The sequence below is a fragment of the Leopardus geoffroyi genome, chromosome A2 (assembly GCF_018350155.1).
Source record: "Leopardus geoffroyi isolate Oge1 chromosome A2, O.geoffroyi_Oge1_pat1.0, whole genome shotgun sequence".
Taxonomy (NCBI): Eukaryota; Metazoa; Chordata; class Mammalia; order Carnivora; family Felidae; genus Leopardus; species Leopardus geoffroyi.
The window spans coordinates 63,904,947-63,927,854 of record NC_059331.1 but is presented as its reverse complement, the minus strand read 5'-3'; the positions used below and the strand labels follow the sequence as shown (position 1 = coordinate 63,927,854).

At 49.8% G+C, this 22,908-nt stretch overlaps 1 protein-coding gene across 1 annotated transcript in view; it reads right to left on the bottom strand.

Annotated features, from left to right (window-relative positions):
- Window positions 1–22,908, bottom strand: part of ABCA13 (ATP binding cassette subfamily A member 13) — a 402,236-nt gene that overhangs the window by 165,879 nt on the left and 213,449 nt on the right. The window contains exon 42 of the mRNA XM_045494253.1: window positions 15,701–15,794. Within this exon, the coding sequence (XP_045350209.1) occupies window positions 15,701–15,794 (94 nt within the window). The remainder of the gene's footprint in view (window positions 1–15,700; window positions 15,795–22,908) is intronic.

Below are 22,908 nucleotides of genomic sequence, written 5' to 3'. Positions count from 1 at the left end.
TTTATTTATTTTTTTTAACGTTTTTATTTATTATTTTTGAGATAGAGAGAGAGACAGCATGAATGGGGGAGGGTCAAGGGGGGGAGACACAGAATCCGAAACAGGCACCAGGCTCTGAGCTGTCAGCACAGAGCCTGACGCGGGGCTCGAACTCACGGACCGCGAGATCATGACATGAGCCGAAGTCGGCCGCCCAACCGACTAAGCCACCCAGGCGCCCCTCAAGTCCACTTTTAAAACATGAATACCCCAAACAAAAAAATGGGTGAATTAGCAGGTATGAGTGTGTAGTTCATTTAAAAATCTACAGGGGCACCCGGGTGGCTCAGTCGGCTGAGTGTCCGACTTCGGCCCCGCTCACGATCTCTCGGCTCATGAGTTCAAAGCCCTGCATCGGGCTCTGTGATGACAGCACTGAGTGTTCTTGGGATTCTCTCTCTCCCTCTCTCTCTCTTTCTGCGCCCCTCCCCCACTTGCACTCTCAAAATAAATAAAACATTTAAAAAATAAAAGCAGGATTTGCAGACCACAATAACGTGACTTGCAATGAAACAAGGAACGCCTTGTAAACAGGTAGATGGGTGTCAACACTGGAAACGTCTGTGGGAGAGCCCACCATGAACACCAGCATCCGGGGGTCCCAGCCCTGCCTTGCACGAAGACCTCCCACACCTCAGACTGGCCGTGGTCTCTTGGCTTCTCACCTATAACACAAAAGGCTTGGACGGGCCATGGCTCCGTCCTCGTGCTGGCACAAGCTGATGTTGTACGGCTTTCGCACGACTCACGATTTGCCTCATTCATACCATTTGCGGAAGAAAACCAGCCACACATCGAACGTCCTCTTGTTAAGAGAGGTAGGAGAAGGGTTGGCGGGGGTGGGGGGTGGGGGGGTTGCGAAGAGGAAAGGAGGAAACAGAAAAAAGAATGAAACGGAAAAGAAGAAAAAAGGAAGATGTTTTGTGACGGTTGTATGTTTAATGATATGACAGAAATCCAAAAGAGGATTATTTCTTAAATATTAAATGTGGTGACACAAAAAATATACAAACTTCAAAACCAAACTGCGTTACCGCAATCTTGGTTAAATATTCTTTCGGAAAGAACATTATTAATTATGATTAATTGTTTTAAAAGCTAAGAAAGAGAGGCTATATTTATCTAAACTGTTTTATTGATAATAATCTCACAGCGATGTATCACTCGACCTTCAAAATGCTTTATCTGCTCGTTTCTTACAACAACAACATTGCTCCTTTTCATACATGATTTTGATTTCTTTAAGGCTCTTTTTTGTTGTTGTTAAGTAAGTTCTACACTCACCTTGGGGCTTGAACTCATGACCCAGAGATCAAGGGTCAGTCGCACAGGCCACCGACTGAGCCAGCCTGGCACCTTCATACGGGATTTTTACATTAAAAAAAGAAGAAAAAACTAGGTAGAAGAATTTTCTGTTCACCTCCAGTTTTCCCAATTGCTAAACAGGTTAGGGATCACTTTTTCTGTTACTTTCTCTTATTTTCTTTTAGTGTGTGCACATGCATGTGAGTGGGGAGGGGCAGAGAGAGAGAATCCCCAGCAGGCTCCACGTTCAGTGCAGAGCCCAACTCCAGGCTCGATCTCACGGCCCCAGGATCCTGACTTGAGCCACAATCAAGAGTCGGACGCTCAACCGACTGAGCCCCCCAGCGCCCCGCTTTTTCGATCCTTTAAAAAGCACAGTGATTCACAGCCAAACGATGAAAAGCATCAAGGCAGGATTTCACTCTGGAAGAGGGCTGGGCGTCACGCCCAGCCACATCTTTTTTCTGGAATAGAGATGGCCTCAACTCCTTGGACGGGATTCAACATGCCTTGAGGAGACAGTGACAATGTTCAGGGAACTTATGCTCTGTGGGCAGGTCACTTAAACGAGGGGTTTCGGTTTTTTCTTTCCAACGCACCAAACTCAGGTCTTCCTGCAGCCCCTGAATGGCCCCAACCTGGGGTTTAAAACCCGCGCTCCCTCCAAAGCTCTCCTGGGCAGTCAGGCAACGGAAAGAAGGCTCCTCTCTGCCGCACCTGGTCCTCCTTCCAGCCTCGGCCCTGCTCTCCGGCTCCACTCCCATCACACTGGGAGGCAGGGCAGACAGCAGCAGGTGGGCGTCTGGGCTCCACTGAAGGTTGGCTCGAAGGGCTCCTTTGTGAACAGTGAGCAACGACATGCAAGGGGGGCCCTCGAGCTGGCGTGTGGCACATAGTGAGGGTCTATGGATGTAGCCAGAGAAGAAAGCTCCCCATTGCCGAATCCTCTCTTAGAGGTGGCCCTGTGCTCACCACCCCCACTGTTCCGTCCTCATCGTGTGTGGCCACCGCAAGGGGCCGAGCTCAGTTCTTCTGGCAAAGCTCAGATCTGAGAACGCTCTCCGGCACTCAGAAGGCGTTCCGAGCCGTCTGATGAATGAGGAGCGGACGGATGTGACCAAATGTTGGATTCGGTGCCCTCACCCACTGGTCACCTGGCTGTGACTTCCCTCCCCCTTCCCTGGTCCCACTTCCCCTGCCCAGAAGCCACACCACCACTCCCTCTAATCCTTTCCTGCCCTTTCCCACGCTCAGCCTTGCCAAGTGCGCCCCTGGGCCCCATTCACCAGCCATCTCTAGGCTACTGACGGCGCGTCCACCTCTGTGTGGTTCTCCCTCAGAGCGTAAGCAAGAAAGATGGGGGCACCTGGGTGGCTCAGTCGGTTAGGCAACCGACTTCGGCTCAGGTCATGATCTCACAACTTGTGGGTTCAAGCCCCGCGTCGGGCTCTGTGCCGACAGCTCGGATCCTGGAGCCTGCTTCTGATTCTGTGTCTCCCTCTCTCTCTGCCCCTCCCTTGCTTGCGCTCTTTCTCTATTTCTCTCTCTCAAAAAATAAATAAAACATTTAAAAAAATTCGGGGGGAGCGGTGCCTGGGTGGCTCAGTTAGTTAAGCGTCCGACTTCGGCTCATGTCATGATCTTGCGGTTCGTGGGTTCGAGCCCTGCATCGGGCTCTGTGCCGACAGCTGGGAGCCTGGAGCCTGCTTCGGATTCTGTGTTCCCCCTCTCTCTACCCCTCCCCTGCTCATGCTCTGTGTCTTTCTGTCTCTCAATAATAAATAAATATTTTAAAAAATTGTTTTTTAAATTTTTTTAGGGGCACCTGGGTTGCTCAGTCGGTTGAACGTCTGACTTCGGCTCAGGTCATGATCTCATGGTTCATGAGTTCGAGTCCCGCATCCAGCTATGTGCTGACAGCTCGGAGCCTGGAGCCTGCTTCAGATTCTGTGTCTCCCTCTCTCTGCCTCTCCCCGGCTCATTCTCTGTCTCTCTCTCTCTCTCTCTCTCAAAAGTAAATAAACATTAAAAACATTTTTTTAATTCTTTTAAATACACAACATGACACACTCAACCCTTGACCCTACAATGGACGTGTTCCTAAAGGTTGCCCAGAGCCACTCTGCCTCCATTTCCCCAGTTTTCCACCATTATCTTGGCAGCAAGGGGCACACTTAAGATGAGCGAGGCCCCTCCTTTGTCAAACCTGTCACAAGAAGGGCCGATTCCAGGTCAGGGGCTGCGGGTGGGAGCTGCTACTCCTCACCAGCTCGGGGCTTCCTTGGGCAGCTCTGACCGAGAGGGGCTGGGCTTCACAAGCTCCACCGGCCCCTCGCGGCCCCGACAGAAGCAGCTGCTCCCTGACACCTGCCGCCAGCGTTTATTGGCCCATGTCTATCTCAATTCGGCCTTCTCTCTGGCACACTGCCTCATGCAGAGCCCCTGCCGGGAGCTCTCCGCTCATCTCGCTAACGCCGCCAACAAACCTTCCCTGGCATGTGTAATTGGCGGCGGACATGGTCCCCCCCACCTGGCTGGCCGGGGAGGCGGTGTTTGAAGCTGGAGGAAGTGTGGACAAAGCAGAGAAGACGGCGCTCGGGGCTGAACACCGCCGCTCGGCCGGCGAGACACATGCAGAATTTGGAACAGCTCTTTGAAGAGGCCGAGAATTACAGGCTCCCCGTGCAGGAGAGGCTGTTCAAACAGGATTGTCTCCAAAAGCAAAGGAGAGGCTGCACACCCTTCAGATTAATCACTGCCAAATTGCTTTCCATCATCACAAGAAGTAGCAATTAAGAATGAAATACAGAGGATTAAATGGTGGGAGGAAAGGGAGAAGATTTTAGGTAAAGTGGGACTGACAGAGCTGAGACTTTCACTGCAACCTCAGACCTCACATGGGGCAGGGGGGTAAGGCTTCAGTAGGGAAGTAAGGAAGGAGGGAGGGAGGAGGGAGGTGGGAAGAGAGGGGGGAAGGAAGGGAGGAGGGAGGGGTGAAAGGAGGAAGGAGGGACAGGGAAGGAAGTGAAGAAGGAGGGAAGGGAGGAAGGAGAGAGGAGGGAAGAAAGAAGGGATGGATGAAGGAGGGAGAAGGAAAGGAGGACAGAAGGAAGGGAGGGAGGGAGGAAAGGAGGAGGGAGGGAGGAAGGATGGGGAACAAAGTGAAGAAGGAGGGAAGGGAGGGAGGAGGAAGGAGGGGAGAAAGAAGGGAGGGATGAAGGAGGGAGGAGGAAAGGACCAGGGAAGGGAGGGAGGAAGGAAAGGAGAAGGGAGGGAGGAGGGAGGGAGGGAAGGGAGGGAGGGAGGAGGGAAGGGAGAAAGGAAGGGAGGGAGGAGACAAGAAAGCCATTGCCAAAGCCTTACAAGGAGAAAACACCTGTTGCCCAGATTCACTCTGTACCAGCTGAATATGTGACATGACTTTTCACCTGAACTTTGGCCTTGATGAGACTCTAACCTGGCTGGTGTTTCTCACAGACGGCCATAGCCCACCTGAATCAAAGGAAATTGGGGTGTTTGTTAAAACCTGTAAATGTCTCAGTCTCGGCACTAAAATTTATGGAAGTTGGCCTAAGAATCTGCCATTTCAATAACCATCCAAGTTTTTTTTCCTTTTTTTTTTTTTTTTTTTTTTTTTGATGAACGCCATCCTAACAGGGATGCGGTGATGCTCACTGTGGTTTTGATCCCAAGTCCTCTGACGACAAGTGACAGTGAGCATCTTTCATGCACCTGCTGTCCATCTATGGAAAAATGTCTGTTCCAATGCTTTGCCCATTTTTTAAAAAATGTTTATTTATTTTGAGAGAGAGAGAGAGCGAACAGGGGAGGGGCAAGGAGAGAGGAGGAGAGAGAATCCTAATCAGGCCCCATGCTGCCAGCACAGAGCCCAGTGTGGGGCTCGATCCCATGAATTTTAAGACCACGACCTGAGCCAAAATCAAGAGCTGGACGCTCAACCGACAGAGCCCCCCAGGCGTTCCTGCTTTGCCCATTTTTTAATTGGGTCTCTTGTCTTTTTGCTATCAAGTTATAGGAGTTACAGGAGTTCTCTACATATTGTGGCTATCAATCCCTGATCGGATCCGTGGGGTGCAAACACTTTCTTAACAGCGGCGGATTTCCTTTTCATTCTACCAATCCCTTTGCTGTGCAGAAGATTTTTTTGGGACGGGGGAAACCAGCGCCCTCCATGCTCTGCTGGTGGCAATGCAAACTGGTGCAGTCGCTGTGGAGGACAGTATGGAGGCTCCTCAAAAATCTCAAAAACAGAACTACCATATGATCCACAAATCCCCCAAACCCTGAAATCAGGACCTTGGAGAGATCCCATGCAATGATATCATGCACCAGGCACCCCACACTCCTCACACTGGCCCAAAGTCCATCAACAGATGAATAAAGAAAAAGAATAAGCGCAAGCGCACGTGTGTGTGTGAGAGAGACAGAGAGAGAGACAGAGAGAGACAGAGAGAGAGAGACAGGGATGGAGTAACTATAGAGCAACATTACTCAGCCTTAAATAAATGGCAATTTGACACCTGCTACCACATATTTGAGCCTAGTGGACATTGTGATGAGTGAAATAAACCCATCGCAGGACAAATACTGCTTGATTCCATTTATCTGAGGAATCTAAAATCCTCAAATTCCTGGGGCGCCTGGGGGGGGGCCTCAGGCTTGATGAGCAGTCATGTCATGATCTCATGATTCATGAGTTCAAGCCCCACATCAGGCTCAGCACTGACAGTGTGGAGTCTGCTTGGGATTCTCTCTTTCCCTCTCTCTCAAAATAAATAAACATTAAAAGGGGCGCCTGGGTGGCTCAGTCGGTTGGGCATCCAACTTCAGCTCAGGTCATGATCTCATGGTTCGTGAGTTCAAGCCCCGTGTCGGGCTCTGTGCTGACAGCTCGGAGCCTGAAGCCTGCTTCGGATTCTGTGTCTCCTTCTCTCTCTACCCCTCCCCTGCTCATGCTGTGTCTCTCTCTCTCTCTCTCTCTCAAAAATAAATAAACATTAAAATAAATAAACACTAAAGAGAGTGTTTAAAATTTTTTTTAAATAAAATGGATTCTTACAAGCACAGAGTGGTGGTCGCCAGGGGCTGGAGGGGTAGATTCGGGAGTCGTTGTTCAATGTACAGAGAGTTTCAGTGACGCAGGGCGAATCAGTATGGACCCGCTGCACTGAACCTGGGGCTTCTCTGCTGCTGCTTCTTTTCCCCAGAGGAAGAACCACGAGCATGTGGCAACGCTCCAGGGGAAGATCCAGGAGATTTGGGGGGCAGGAATTGAAGACGCAGATAAAGAAAGAATTCTTGCCTGTGCTATGGCCTGGAAGAGGGGCCTGGGGTCCTGTAGCAGCAGGGATGGGGTGTGCTGGGTGGGAGGCCTCCCTGAGAGCAGGACAGCAGCAGATCAGGCTGGGGTGGGGGGCAGTGCTGACAGAGGCTACTGGGAACCTGCAAACACCTCCTGGGAGAAAACGGACACCGACGGGTAGGTGACGGGAAAGCAGCCTGTCACCCTGTATGAGGGGCTCCAGCAGGCACTGAGGGATACAGAGGAAGGGCCGCTAGCTGCCCAGGGGAGCTGAGAGGTGGTCAGAGGAGGGGACTCCTGATCCGAGCCACACCAGGCCCGGTCACAGGGGCTCGAAGTCTACCAGCCAAACCCCTCCACTGTGTGTGCCCAGCAACGGCACGTGCTGTTGTGCGGGACGGTCTAGCTGCCATTTCAAAACACCAAGCCCGGGTGGTTTAAACCACAGACATTCATGGCTCACAGTCAGGAGGCTGGAAGCCCAAGATCAAGGTGACCAGGTGACCGCAGGGTTGGTGTCCTCTGAGGCCTCTCCCTTGGCTGGCAGACGACCCCTTTCTCCAGGTCCCCCCAGGGTCTCCTCTGTGCGGGCACTGCCATCTCTGCCCAATCCCCCCCCTTCTCACAAGGACACCAGTCAGACTGGGTAAGGACCCACTTGTATCCCTCACGGTTACCCTAATTCCCTTTCCAAAGATCCTGTATCTGCAAATACAGTCACATGCTCAGGTCCTGGGGGCTCAACATACAAATGGGGGGGGGGGCGGAGGAACAGGGACACAATTCATTCCAGAACACCAGTGTGCTGCTGGGAATCAGCACAAAGAGAACAGACCGAGAATTTGTGGTTCTAGACAGAATCCTCCTACAGCTATCACCCCGAAGCGGCAGACGTCCAGGGGTGCTGCCTGGACCCACGGTACCACCGGGTCACTGCTGAGAAATGCAAGTTCTCGGGCCCAACCCAGGAACCCCTGAATTGGGAAATCAGGGGGTGAAACCCAGGAATCTGTGTTCTACAAAATCTGCAGGTCACTGTGATGATGCTAGATCACCACCTCTCCCGGGGAGTCAAGGAGTGAATCCAGTCACCCACGCATCCTTCAAACACTGTGACACACAGTACTCTGGGGGCTTGGAAAAGCCTTTGCAGAAAAGGGACGGATCCAAAGACTGTATTTTCTTTGATCCAAAGAGACTCCAGCACCTGGCACCGTGCCTGGGTGGGAGTTTTGCGCTGGACCCACCAGGGTTCGGGCAAATCTCCACGGCTCAGTTTCTACATGAAAATAATGGCTGCAGGAAAGCCTATTTGCAAAATGTCCAGGAGGACTGAGTAAGAAAATGCACAGAGGACACCTCTCATCGTGTCTGGTCGATGGTGTCGGGGCTCCGAGAAGAAGTGATTTGCACACCTTACATGGCAGGGACAGATGTGCCCTCTGGGCACAGTCTCTGTAACTCATTTCTCTGGCACAACTAGGCTCCCAATGCTTAAAATATCTGTATTTTATATTTTATGTTGCCTTCATCCATCTATCAGAGGAGCAAGAGGTGAGTTATTTGAGAGCGAGCCCCTTAGAAGACTTTCTGAAGATACACGGCAAGCGTGGAGGGAAGGGGTGCCTGCGGGCAGGGGCGGCCAGAGGCAGGAATCGGAACAAAAACGTAATTCCTGAAGGCACCAACAAGAAAGGGAAAGGTTTTGGTAAGTGATTATTCCAGAAATTCCCTTTCTCGAGTGTGGATCACACTCCCGTCCCCGAAAAGTGAGTGAGCGCTTTACCCAGAAGACGGTTTCACACTGTCTCCAAAATCCTGATCCAGCCCTTTGGTAAAGTTATATCTGCTAAGTAATATAAATTTCACTGACAGAGAGGTTTCCTGTGGAGCTTTGTGAGAGGATTCGCAGAACACAATAAAACTGGGAAATTCAGGAAATGTCATACCAAATTTGTGGTCATGTGTCCTGATCTCACGTTTTGTTTTAAGTAATGAAATACTTAAATAGATATTTTAATGACACTTTTTCCAGTTCCATAATTTGTAATTTGGATGATAAGTAACACTGCCTTTTTATATCATATTTTACAAAGGTAATAGAAAACATTATAATGTTTCTTTCCTCGGGGTTCTTTTTAAAATTTAACATACCGCTTCTTTTCACATAACAGTAGTTTTTCGGTTTTTTTTGCACATTTTATTTCTAACATATTTGCATAGGTTTTCATAATGTCCCCCAAATTCGGAACATGAAATTACCATTTTTTTCAAAACAGATGCATCACCGTCACAAAGAGGATGTATGCGGGCAATACCTTTCAATGTAAATTATCCTAAGTTCTCAAGGATGACAAAATGTTTATGAGAACATAATCATATTTTCTTTGAATTTGCCCTTACATAAAAAAGTCATTAGCTAATGTACCTTAAAATACAAGAATGCTCAGAAATGAAGCCTTTAGGTAAAATGCTAATAATGAAAAGAGAAAATAATGTGTGTGCCCAGTTAAAATAAAATTTGTATATACACAGTAAAAGAGAGACAAATTACGATATATGCAGAATATTGCTACATAGAAATGACACAAGCAATAACATAAATGGATCGAAGCGGCAAAATACGGAGAAAAAACAGACTCCTGTGCACACACGATGACCCCATTTACATGAAGTCCAACAACAAGCACAATTACTGTAAGGTGAGGGCATCACCTTTTGGGGAGGGGGTCTGACTTGGAGAGGGGGGCAGAGGGCCCAGCAAGGTGCTGGGAATGCTCTATCTGGACCCGGGTGGTGGTGACACCGTATAAAAACTCATCTAATCGTGTGATCAAGAAATATGCCATTTGTGGTAAAAATACAAGCAGCTGATGTTACTAAAGCAAACTTAAGACACTATCCTTCAAAACTACATCATTCATGAGGGAAGGAAACAACAACCGTGTCGTAAGAGAGGAAATTTAAATGGCTAATAAACCCGAAGGGGAATTCAATTTAGCATATGGTACTAGTCGTTTGGCAGGGAGAGGTCTACAATGCCCCCCCAATCACCCCTACTTCACAGAAGGTTCCAATTCCCCGAGTGTGGGTAAGACCTTGAACACACGGCTGTCACCCCCCACCCTTGGATTACGCGTACAGAAAAAGTGAAGAGCTTTGGAAGATCTGGTCACTGATCAGTCGCCTTTCAGTGAATCAAAACAAGAGATTCTTGTGCTCACTTTGAAGCAGAAACATGTCCTGTTGGGAGGGGACCATGTGGCTAAGATTCCAGATGACTCCTAGGAGCTGAGAGCACACCCAACCGACAGCCAGACAAGCCCCAGGTGGACGTTGGTCCTAAACCCACACAGAGCTGAATTCTGCCAACAAGCTCAATGGGCTTCTAAGACAGCCCTGTTAAGAGTTGGTGGTCTTGCAATACTGTGCTTTATAATGAGGGGACCCTGGGGGGCTCAGCTGCTTACGCGTCCGACTTCGGCTCAGGTCACGATCTCACAGTTCGTGGGTTCGAGTCCTCCGTCGGGCTCTGTGGTGACAGCTCGGAGTCTGCTTGGGATTCTGTGTGTGTGTCTCTCTCTGTCCCTCCCATGTTCACACACATGCACACACACACACACACACACACACACACACACACACATTCTTTCTCTCTCTCTCTCAAAATTAAATGAACATTAACAAAATTTTTTAAATAAATAAGATGTGATTTATACTAAGAAATGTGTATCTGCTCTTTGTCCCTTTCTTGCAGACCTCTGGATTTTCCTAAGTGGTGACAGCAACAAGGGTGTCTGTAGTTATGTCAATGACCTTAATGAGGTGACTTTTGGAACTCACTCTAACTAAGAGCCTGGGGAATCCACCACATAACTACAGGGTTGGACCTTCCAACCTCCCCTTGACCCCTCACTGGCCAGCGGCCAATGATTTAATCAGTCATGCTGGTGTAATGAAGCCGCCATAAAACCCCAAAAGGATGGGGTTCAGAGAGCCCCCATGTGGGTGAGCACTTGGCATTCGAGGAGAGTGGCGCCTGGAGAGGCCTGGGAACACTGCAGCCCCTCCCACGTGCCCTGACTTTTACATCTGGCAAATTCTAACACATGCTTCATGGTGGGTGAACGAACCTTAAAGCCATTCTGCTAAATGACATAAGCCAATCACCAGAGAGCAAACAGCGTAGGCTTCCTCTTACGTGAGGTCTCAAGAACAGTGAGCTTCATACAGATGAAAAGGGGAAAGCTGTCTGCCAGGGGCGGGGAAGGGGAGGAGCCAGGGCTTACTGCGTTCGGTTTCGGTTGGAGAAGGCGAGAGAGCTCTGGAGACGGCGGTCACAGCTGCAAAATAACGTAAATGTACTGGATGCCACAGAACAGTACCCGTGAAAATGGTAAAGCTTCTATGAAGCCTATTCTACCCCAGGGAATGAATGAATGAATGAATGAATGAATATTACAGTTCACCACATTCATCAATCATTTGGTGTTCTCCTCTGCTAATAAACTTTTTAGGTGAAAAAAATAAAAATAAAAAGTAAGAATTAAGACTGTGTCTCAGAGACCGACTCAACCAAACCAGAGGGCTCCGAGGGAGCTTCGTAGTGCCGTTCCCTCTGCCCCCCACCATCTCTGCAGAACCGAAAATAGAGAAGAAATTATCTCACAAAAAGATCTGGATTGGGTCTGATGAGGAATACTACTGGAATCCAAGGAAGTTCCACAAAGTTCCCGAGAAAGTAGCTCGTCAGATACGATGTCAGCACGGACGAAAGGTTCAGGAAGAGACACAAAGTATGATTTATGCAACTAAAGAGGCTAACACGCGTGACACAAAAGCTGACAGAAGCCGTGGGAGGAAGAGACAATCGGGCAACGAGCTGGAAACAACACTCCAATTTCACTACTGGATAGAATGAGCTACCAGAACATCAAGGAGGATATCGCACACTTGTACAGCTGTGTAGACAAGGCAGACAGAAGGGCATCTACGGAACATACCACCGTCACGACAGATACATACTCCTCTCACGGGCACAAGGAGCACTCTGAGGGTGGACTGTATTCCAGCCCATAAACGAGCCTTAGTAAGTTAAAAAGGTGTAAAATCATACAAAACATTTTCCTCTGGTCAGAGTAGAACGATATGGGACTGTAGTAACAAAAAGAAATCTGGGAAACTCACAAATATGTGGAAATTTGAAAACGTAATCTTGGAGCGACCTGGCTGGCTCAGTTGGAAGAAAGAGCTTGCGACTCTTGATCGCGGGGTCGTGAGTTCAAGCCCCACGCTGGGCGTAGCAATCACTTAAATATTTTTAAAATAATAGTAGAGGCGCCTGGGGGGCTCAGGTAGTTAAGCGTCCGACTTTGGCTCAGGTCATGATCTCACAACTTGTGGGTTCGAGCCCTGCGTCGGGCTCTGTGCTGACAGCTCGGAGCCCGGAGCCTGCTTCGGATTCTGTGTCTCCCTCTCTCTCTCTGTCCCTCCCCCACTACCGCGCCCTGTCTCTATCTCTCTCTGTCAAAAATAAACAAACAAAAAAATTTTTAAAGCATAATCTTAAATAACCAGTGTGCCAAAGAAGAAATCAAAGGAAAAGTTCGTAAATACTGGTAGATAAATAAAAGTGAAGACACAAGATCCGCAGATTGGGGGGCCCACGGAAGCAGCATGCAAAGGGGCATTCACAGCTGTAAATGTGAGTATAAAAGAAGAAAGATCTCAAATCAGGAGAAAAAGAGCAAACCACATCTAATGCAAGTCAAAGGAAGGAAATAATAAAAATCAGAGCTGAAATTCATGAAATGGAAATGGAGAATGAACAGAGTATCACTGAAAATAAAAGCTGTTTCTGTGAGATTAACAAAATTGACAACATGTTAGCTAAATTAACCCCCCCCCAAAAAAAAGAGGAAGTGTAAATTTTTAGACTCAGAAATGCGAGATTCTGGTTACTACCAACCCCACCTAAATAAAAGGGATCATAGATGGATGTTATGGACAGCTATTCGCCAATAAATCAGGTAACTCACATGAAACAGACGTGTGCCGAGGAAGACACAAAACATCGAAACTGACTCAGGAAGAGATAATATGAATAGACGTATAACAAGTAAAGAAACCAAAATATTAGTTTCTTTAAAAACTACCTGCAAAGAAAATTCAGACCCAGATGGCTTCACTGGTGAATTCGACCAGACATGTATTAAAGAATGAATTCTTCACAAATACTTCCAAAAAAATACAAGAGGAGGAAGTACTTCCCAACTCATACTGTGAGGTGAGTAATAAATACCACAATGGCAACACCAGACAAAGACATCAAGAGAAAAACAAAACAGAACTGCAGACCATTATAGACTCAAAAGCCCCAACAAATATTAACAAATCAAACCCAGCAATCTATTAGAAGAATTATAAATCATGAAACCAAGTGGAATTTATCTGAGTTGGTCAATGAAATGCTGCTTTAACACCTAAAACTCAACGTGTAATATATCACATCAATAAATAAAGGGCAAAAAATACACATGATCATCTCAGTAGATGCAGAAAAAGCATTTGGCAATATCCCCCCACCCGTTCATGATGAAAACCTCTCATCAAACCAGAAATAGAAATTTCCACGACTGCATAAAAGGCATCCATGAAAACCCCAGGGTTAACATCCCACTTCTCACAATTCCACAATAAAAGACTTACAACTCCAGAAATAAAATTAGCCCAATTTTTTAAATGGGCAAAAGATCTGAACAGACATTTCTCCAAAACGATGTGCAAACACCGGTAAGCTGACAAAGAGAGACTCCACGTCGTCGGCCGTCAGGAGAATGCAAATCAAAACCACCACGAGCGAGCGCCCCCGCCAGCCCCCCAAGTTGTCTGGGGTCCACACCACGGGCAGTCACAAGTGGCCAGTGGGCAAGTGGGAGAAACTGGATCCCCCTGTCCTGCTTGGGGGAACGTCAACAGCGTGCCTTTAGGTAACAGCGTGACGGTCAGTCCGTCATACGGCTAAACGTGCAATCCAGCAATTCCGCTCCCAGGCATGTGCCCAGGAGAAAATACATGCCCGTAAAAACCTTGCACACAAATGTGACAGCGTATTCTTAAGAGCCAAACACCGGAAGCAATCCAAATGACCAATAGCTAATGGACAAAATGTGGTGTATCCATACAGAGGAAGGGCATCCAACCATCAAAGAAAATGAAGCATTGACACCCGTTGCCATGTGGATGACCCTTGTTGGGAACATGATGCTAAGTGAAAAAGCCAGTCAAGGGGCGCCGGGGGGGGGGGGGGGTGGCGGTCAGTCGCTTAAGCGTCTAATTCTTTTTTTTTTTTTTTAATTTTTTTTTCAACGTTTATTTATTTTTGGGACAGAGAGAGACAGAGCATGAACGGGGGAGGGGCAGAGAGAGAGGGAGACACAGAATCGGAAACAGGCTCCAGGCTCTGAGCCATCAGCCCAGAGCCCGACGCGGGGCTCGAACTCACGGACCGCGAGATCGTGACCTGGCTGAAGTCGGACGCTTAACCGACTGCGCCACCCAGGCGCCCCATTAAGCGTCTAATTCTTGATTTCAGCTCTGGTCGTGATGTCACGGTTCGTGAGTTCGAGCCTTGCATCAGGCTCTGCTCTGACAGTGCAGAGCCTGCTCGGGATTCTCTCTCTCTCTGTCTCTCTCTCTCTCTCTCCTTCTCTCTCTGCCCCTCCCCTGCTTGCTCTCTTACACTCTCTCTCTCAAAATAAATCAACTTAAAAAAAAAGAAAAAGGCAGTCAAAAAAGACCACATATTACATGATAACATTTGTATGAAATGCCCAGAATAAGCACATGTACAGAAACAGACGGCAGGTAACAAGTTCCCAGGGCAACGGGAAGGAACAGCTAAGTCGAAGCACATTTTCTTTTCAGGATAAAGGAAACTGTCCCACAGCCGACAGTGGGGACGGATGCCCAACTCCAAATACACTAAGAACTGCCGAACGGTACACGTTAAGTGGGCAAATGGTGTGGTATGTGAATTATATCTCGGAACAACTGCTTACGTCAGATACACCCAACCCACTGAATCATTAGGGACAAGCAAATTAAAACCACTATGAGAAACCACTGCAAACCAATTACAATGCCTAAAACAGGTCATTAAAAATACATATTTATTTTGAGAGAGAGAGAGCATGCAAGAGAGCAGGGGAGGAGCAGAAAGAGAGAGAAAGAAAAAGAGAGAATCCCAAGCAGGCTCTGTGCTGTCAGTGCAGAGCCTGATGCCGGGCTTGAACTCACAAACTGTGACATCATGAAATCCAGACCTGAGCTGAAATCCAGAGTCAGATGCTTATGCGACTGAGCCCCCCATGCATCCCCAAAACAGGTTTTTTGAGGCTGGTTACGCCAGATCTGCAGGAAGGGGGCAGCTGGCACTTTGTCCCCCTGTCCACCCACCAGCCCACCCACCTCTAGGGCCCAGCTCAGCACTCACAGTGTGCCATTGTTCCTAAACAGGCAGCGACAGCCACACCCTGGAAACCACACCTGGCATCTGTCCCGGCCCCCATGCCCTCGCGAGCAGATGTCAGCACTTGGCACCTAGGTCCACACTGAGGTCCCGCAGGGACAGCAGCCCCGGGAAGGCAGAGCTCCCATCTGGATGCTTCTGGCACGGAGCCCACACGTCACAGGCACACAGAGAACGCAGGCTGAGTCGCGTTGTGTGCGACACAGGGGACACCGGATGACGGATGACAGTCCTCCTTACCCTGATTTTACACAAGAAGAAACCTCTTCTACGGTAAGTCCCAATCTGAAGGAAAGATAAAGCTGCTCGCCAAGCACGCGCTCACTTTATACCAGTCAGGACGAGACCTTCAGCCTTGCTTCCTGGGCGGTGACCTGTGTCCCCAGTTACCGCCTTGGCTGCCTTCAGTCCCTTCATGTCCCAGCTTTGCCCTGAGCGGCTCTGGGTGAAGGATGCAGACGTCATCCCCTCAGCAGAAATGCAGAGACGTGCCGGGTACTTACAGTGCTCTGGAGGCCCGTGGTCCCGCGGCTCAACGCTGGCTCCCAGAGCAGCATCCGATTGCTTTTTGGAACCTTGCAGCAGCGTCAGGAACACCTTTACGAAAATTAAAAAAGACCTTCTTATTATCTCCTACCCATTTTCACAACACACTTCTGGCCTTTAGCCTCAGTCCCCCAGTGAGGTCATTATGACAACAGACACCACATGCCGTTATCTCATGAGCTTTTCCCGTCACTGGCCTGGCGGTAAGGCCGCCCGGTTCTCCGCAAGCTGGTTGTAAGGCTGCTCCGGGGATACAAGGCGAAGGAAACCTGACCATGGACCTCAGGGCATTTACGGGCATGGTGGGGTCAATCCAAGCAAGAAGCAGGCAGGGCAAAGGAGGCGCCCACGATACAGTGTCCAATGCAATGGGGAGTTGTGGCTGGCTACACCAGAGTCTTAGAAGTTCAGAGATGGGGGCGCTTGGGGGGGCTCAGTCGGTTAAGCATCTGACTCTTGATCTCGGCTCAGGTCAGAGTCTCACAGTTTGTGGGTTCAAGCCCCACATCAGGCTCTGAGCTGACAACACGAACCCTGTTTAGGATTCTCTCTCACCCTCGCTCTCTGCTCCTCCCCCATTTGTGCTGTCTCTCTCTCTCTCTCTCTCTCTCTCTCTCTCAAAATAAATACATAAACTTAAAAAAAAAAAAGTTCAGAGACTGAACGGAGAAACTCATGACACAGCTTATTTGGCGTGGGTGAGACACACTGGTAAGAGCCCCCACTGGACGTGGCGTTTCCACGGGAGTGCCACGTCCCCGGGAGCGGCGTGTTTAAGTAACGGCTTGAGGTCTCTATTCAGTTCATGCTGGAAGCAAAATCCAGTTTCAGTGAGTTCAGATCCGACGACTGGGTCCCAAACCAGCACGAGAGGTGAGAAGCCGCCCGAGCCCTAGAGGCACCTGGAGGTCTGGCAGGTTCCACGGAGAGGTGAGGGGGTGTCCCTAACATACATCGGCAGGTGCGTGGGACCGGCGGCTGGCTCGTGCATGAACGCCCTGTGCCACCACCACCGCAGGAAGGGCTGGGGCTCAGGGCTTGAGGACAACGCTCCCCACGACACGTCAGGCCAGCGGGCATGGGACTCAGGGCCCGCCGTGTCGGCCGCACGGTCTCGGGAGCAGGGGCGGCACTGACAAGCAGCTGAAATTCGGTGGATGACGGCTTCCAGTCATTTGCGCGAACCGCACTTGGCGTTTCTGTAAACAGCGCAACCTCTGATTGCTTACTTAAGGGAGTGAGTACAAAGGTACTGACTATCTCTGGGTGTTTGGGGGACCCTCCAGCCCGCAGGGAAGACGGGGAGAGGGCACCAGAGAAGAGAAGAAAGCAAGAAGCCTGCGGGAGGGCAGAGACGCATCATTTCTCTGCGTGTGGCTCATTAGTTTGACACAGAATCCCGCTGAGAGAATCCAAGTCCCGCCCCGGTGAAGGGCCACGAGGTTTCACTGGATCCTACGCGGGGACTCTGAATCGTAAGATGACCCCTTGCAGATTCCAGGAAGACCCCGAGGAAAAGAAGCAAACCTCACGACCCCTCGAGTATCACCTGCATCACCACCACCAGGATTAATAGTAACTAACAATTAGTAACAATGCTGTGCCAGTGCGTCACTTCGGGAAACTGTTCGCCGCTCTTACTTTCCCCTCACGATAAACGGTAACAATAAGACGTGTAACAGAGGGGTTGCAAGCACTGAACGCATTGCTGCATGGCGGAAGGAAAATGCCCAACGGAAGCTCCCACGTCTGGTCCTAGGAGAGACCAAGCAGGGGGAGGACGAGAAGTACCGTGTGGCACGTCCCTGAGGTGTCACTTCAATTCATTCTCAGCCCAACCCAGTGAGACCAGTACTGTTAGCCCCACTAATGAGGAACGCACCGAGGACCGACGAGTTAAGCCTTCACCCAGCGCATTCAGAAAGATACATATTCATCCAGGGCATTTATAGAGAACGAAATTAAAAACAGTAGAAATAGGGGCACCTGGGTGTCTTGGTCAGTTGAGTGTCCAACTCGTGATTTCGGTTCAGGTTGTGATCCCAGGGTCATGGGATCAAGCCCCACATCGGGTTCTGTGCTGACAGCCTGGAGCCTCCTTGGGATTCTCTCTCCCTCTCTCTCTGCCCCTCCCCTCCTCTATCTCTTTCTCTCAAAAATAAATAAATATTTTTATGGGGTGCCTGGGTGGCTCAGTCGGTGAAGCATCCAACTTCGGCTCAGGTCATGATCTCAGTTTTTGGGTTCAAACCCCCTGTCGGGCTCTGTGCTGACAGCTTGGAGCCTGGAGCCTGCTTGGGATTCTGGGTCTCCCTCTCTCTCTGCCCCTCCCCTGTTCATGTTCTGTGTCTGTGTCTCAAAAGTAAATAAACATTTAAATAAAATTTTTAAAAAGGAATAAAATAAATAGATATTTTTTAAAAAGGGAATTCTTTTTTAAAAAAAATTTTTAATGTGTATTTATTTTTGAGAGAGAAAGAGAGACAGAGCACGAGCAAGGGAAGGGGCAGAGAGGCAGAGAGAGAGGGAGACACAGAATCCGAAGCAGGATCCAGGCTCTGAGCCGTCAGCGCAGAGCAGGATGTGGGGCTCAAACCCACGAATGGCGAGATCATGACCTGAGACAAAGTCGGATGTTTAACCGACTGAGCCACCCAGGCGCCCCTTAAAAAAGGAATTCTTAAAAAAAAAAACAGAAAACAGTAGAAGCGGTACAAGTCAAGAATTATTCATTGAGAAGAAACTTTCCTCGTATCTTATTCTAAATGGAATTTTCATTCAATGTTCAAAAGTAATTGTGAATTATATAAAGCATATCTTGATAACACCTTGGTAATAATCTCCATCTACCTTTTTATTTATTTTTTTTTTAATTTTTTTTTTCAACGTTTATTTATTTTTGGGACAGAGAGAGACAGAGCATGAACGGAGGAGGGGCAGAGAGAGAGGGAGACACAGAATCGGAAACAGGCTCCAGGCTCTGAGCCATCAGCCCAGAGCCCGACGCGGGGCTCGAACTCACGGACCGCGAGATCGTGACCTGGTTGAAGTCGGACGCTTAACCGACTGCGCCACCCAGGCGCCCCTCCATCTATCTTTTTAAACTTCCCCTCCCTTCCCCTTTTCATAACAAGACAGTGTGTGTGTGTGTGCACTTGTGCACGTGTGTGTGCACAAGCATGCGTGGGAGGAAAAGAGACAGTAAGGGCAGAGGTCTTGCTGTCCGTGCTCTCAGGGGTCACTGGGGGATGCTGTCGATTACAGCACAACACTAAGTACCGGGGACACGGAGGGGATTCTCCAGCCTCCCCTGCGGAAAGGGAAAGGCAAGGCGAAGACAGAAGGATGCTATGAGCGCCACCTGGTGTCGGCGTGCCCTGACTGCAGCCACACCGCCCAGGGACACCTGGCAGCAAGAAAAACACCAAGGTAGCCCAGTGAGCGGAAAGGCCCAAATAAAGGTCAAATTTTTGAACAGCAGTATGACGGTGATTGACGTTTTCAAAAGTCTGAGTTCCCGATGGCGGCTGCCATCCTGGTTATTCTGGGCTGCAAGTCCGGTGCCAAATGGAAGCCGTGAGCCCGTGGTCCTGCAGCCACCCTGGTCGAGGGTCTCAGGGAAACACGGCACCCGGGACGGAACGTGACCCAGGCAGGGAACCCCTGCTCCACGGATGTGGGCGACGGAAGTGCCACGTCGTGGTCTGCACCCTTGCTGTATTATCTGACACACACAATCCCTAACACAACCTTCCGTCAGTATTTGTAGCTGGAGGCCGAACTTGACATGTTTTCCTAAAGGAGCGGAACAGGGAAGCCTACGCCGGGTCTCAGGCGGTCAAGGACGAGGACGCAGCACGCGACCACGAAGTCTCATTACACACAAGCCTGGGAGAGTCCGTTCCACACACGGAAACATCCCTTCACGAGACAGAGCACAAACCACGGGCCGCCTCGCGGGAAGGCGGCTGAGCGGAGACGAGGCGTCTCACATCCGGCGATGCTTCCCGAAGTCTAGGGAGAGTGCAGCCCCCGGGCGTCTGCGGAAGGCCGCCACGGGCACCTCTTCCTGCTCCGACGGCGTCTTCTCCATCCTCGCAACGAGACCAGGCCACGGGCCACTGCATGCGAACCACACAGACGCACAGCGGCCTCTTCCAAAGGACAGGCCCAGAAAGTGGTTTTCTGTCTCACAAGTTCAGAATTTCACGGGAATGAGCTCGGGCTTCCCAAGGCAAAGGGAAATCAGACGAAGACGAGTCAAACTACTCTTACCAACCTTCACCTGAGGTCATCGCGTGATCGGAACAGGAGCGAAACAGATGAGGACATTCCGCTCAACAGCAAAAATACCAGCGGTGCAACGAAAACATGGGCGTATGGCCAACAGGCAGAGGAGATGCTCTGCCTCACTCGGCACCAGGGAAATGCAAATCAAAACCACGATGCGGTGTCACCTCACACCTGTTGGCTAGAATCCAAATGACAAGGAGTGACAGGTGCTGATGAGGATGTGGAAGAAGGGAATCCCTCGCGCACAGCCAGTGCGAATGCAAACGGGTGCGGCCACTGTGGACAGCAGCATGGAGGGTCCTCAAAAGGTTAAAGGTAGAACTACCCTATGACCCAGCAATCCCACATCTGGGTAGTTTATCCGAAGGAAAAAGAAAACACTATGTTGAAGAGACACCTGCTTCTCGTGGTCACCGTAGCATCACGTACGGGGGAGCTGAGACACGGAAACAGCCGTAGATGAAGGGAGATAAAGACGGTGTGGGATATACACACGCAATGAAGTATGAGTCAGCCACAAAAGGGAAGGAAATCCTGCCTTTTGCCACAACACTGGGGACATTATGCTAAGTGAGATAAGTTGGACAGAGAAAGGCAAAAACCCTATGATCTCACTCATACATAGAACATTAAAAAAAAACCAGATTGGTGGTTGCCAGGGGAGAGTGGGGCCGGGGGGGGGGGTGTGCAAAACGGGCATAAGGGGTCAAAAGATACCAACTTCCACTTAAAAGATAAGTAAGTCCTGGGGATGTGATCTGTAACATTACGACTCCAGTTAATGAGACTGGGCTTTGTATCTGAAAGTTGCAAAGAGAGTAGATTATAGAAGTTGTTTCCGGGGCACCTGGGTGGCGCAGTCAGTTAAGCGTCCGACTTCAGCCAGGTCACGATCTCGCGGTCTGTGAGTTCGAGCCCCGCGTCGGGCTCTGGGCTGATGGCTCAGAGCCTGGAGCCTGTTTCCGATTCTGTGTCTCCCTCTCTCTCTGCCCCTCCCCCGTTCATGCTCTGTCTCTCTCTGTCCCAAAAATAAATAAATAAATAAATAAATAAAAAGTTCTTTCCATGAGAAAAATAACCATGTGAGGGGCCCCTGGGTGGCTCTGTTGGTTAAGCGTCTGACTCTTGATTCCGGTTTAGGTCATGATCTCAGGGTTCATTGAGATCGAGCCCCACATCAGACTTTGTGTTGACAGTGTGGAGCCTGCTTGGGATTCTGTCTCCCTCTCTCTCTGCCCCTCCCCTGACCACTCTCTCTCTCAAAATCAACAATAAACATTAAAGAAAGAAAAATGACTACATGACATGACGCATGATAACTTCCAACAGCCATCGGCATCACACACACATACATCAAATCATCATGTCGTACACCCTAAACTAATACGATATTGTATGTCAATAAAACTAGGGGGAGAAGGTAGAAATCTCAAGGACGCTGTCCAGTGCAGAAACAATTTATAATTTAGCAGAAGTATGGATTGAAAGCCTACGGCATTTCTGCTCTCTGTTCGCAAAGAACAGTACGTTCAACAGTTTGCAGATTCTTCATCTGAGGACTGAGGTTTTCTTCATTTAGAAGGGCTGCAGGGTCTGAGCACACCGGCAGCCCGGGGTCACCTCAACACTGATTGTGCCATCAATCCCTCAGACCGCGGGGCTACGTGCACCCCACCGCCAAGTAGTCTCAGACCCCCAACTTGACCTGCATTTAAAGTGTCCATTTGATGGACTGTGTCCCAGAGATGGGCAGTGCAAGGTGCCTTCAGCTGAGACGCTGGGGAAATGCATGCAGGCGACCGACTCTGCAAGACAATGACGGCATTGTCCTAACCAACAGATGACATCAGTGCAGGGACGGTGTCCAAAGTTGGACCAAAATGTAAACTGTGCTGTGGTTTCATTTTGTTTTCATTTTCCCAAAAGTAACAGTTTTAAGAAGCAGAAGATAAAACCGTGGGGAGAGCCTACGTGGTAAGGAACAGCAGAGTCACTGGCCAGTCCTCTCCAGACGTAGGAGTCTGGGCAGATCTGCCCCTTGGCAGGCCACACCGTGCATACGGTAAGAGTCTACCATTTCACAGGAGTGTCTGTTCATTCCCGATCTCTGTTGGAACAGATGACCACAAACGTGGATGGAAAGCAACAGTGGCTTATCATCTGATAACCCGGGCTGGTTCCTTCCACGGACCCCACGGGAGAAGGAACCCCTTGCCTTTTTCAGCTTCTAGTGGCCGCCTACATGTTCACGGCCCCGTGCTCCGTGTTCAAAGCGCATCACCCCGATCCCTGCCTCCACCAAGGCCTCTCCTTCCATCCGTCTGACCTTCACATGTCCTTCTGACGAGCACACTACTCAGTACACGGCTCCACACCGATAATCCAGGATAGCTTTCCCATCATAAGATCTGTGCAGCAGACAACCGCAGGTCCGGGGATTCCGGGGATTAGGATGCAGACATGCTCAGGGCCTTTGTTCAGTCCACCGCAGAACCACGCACCATCGGTGCAGCTTGGAAACAAGGGCCGTTGGTGTGATGCGTCCCCAGACACCGGAGAGACGGTACCAGTCAGAAGCGCAGGTGGAGGGTTTTGGCGTCTGCCACAACTGAACTCCAATTCCCGACTTTGAGCGACGGGGCCCCTTTCTCACATGCAGTCAGTCCCTCAGTCTCCTTCTGCACAAGGGGATGAGGACTTCAACTTCAGTGCGTTTCTGAATTTGATAAGGCCAAGCTTGGGTTGGATCCACGCTGCCCTGTGATGGCTTTTTTCCCCCCACACACAACATGAAATGACGGGCCAGCACGGCAGTCAGAGGGCAAATAGCACATTCGGCACCGAGCTGACACCAGGCTTAGAGCAAGCGGTA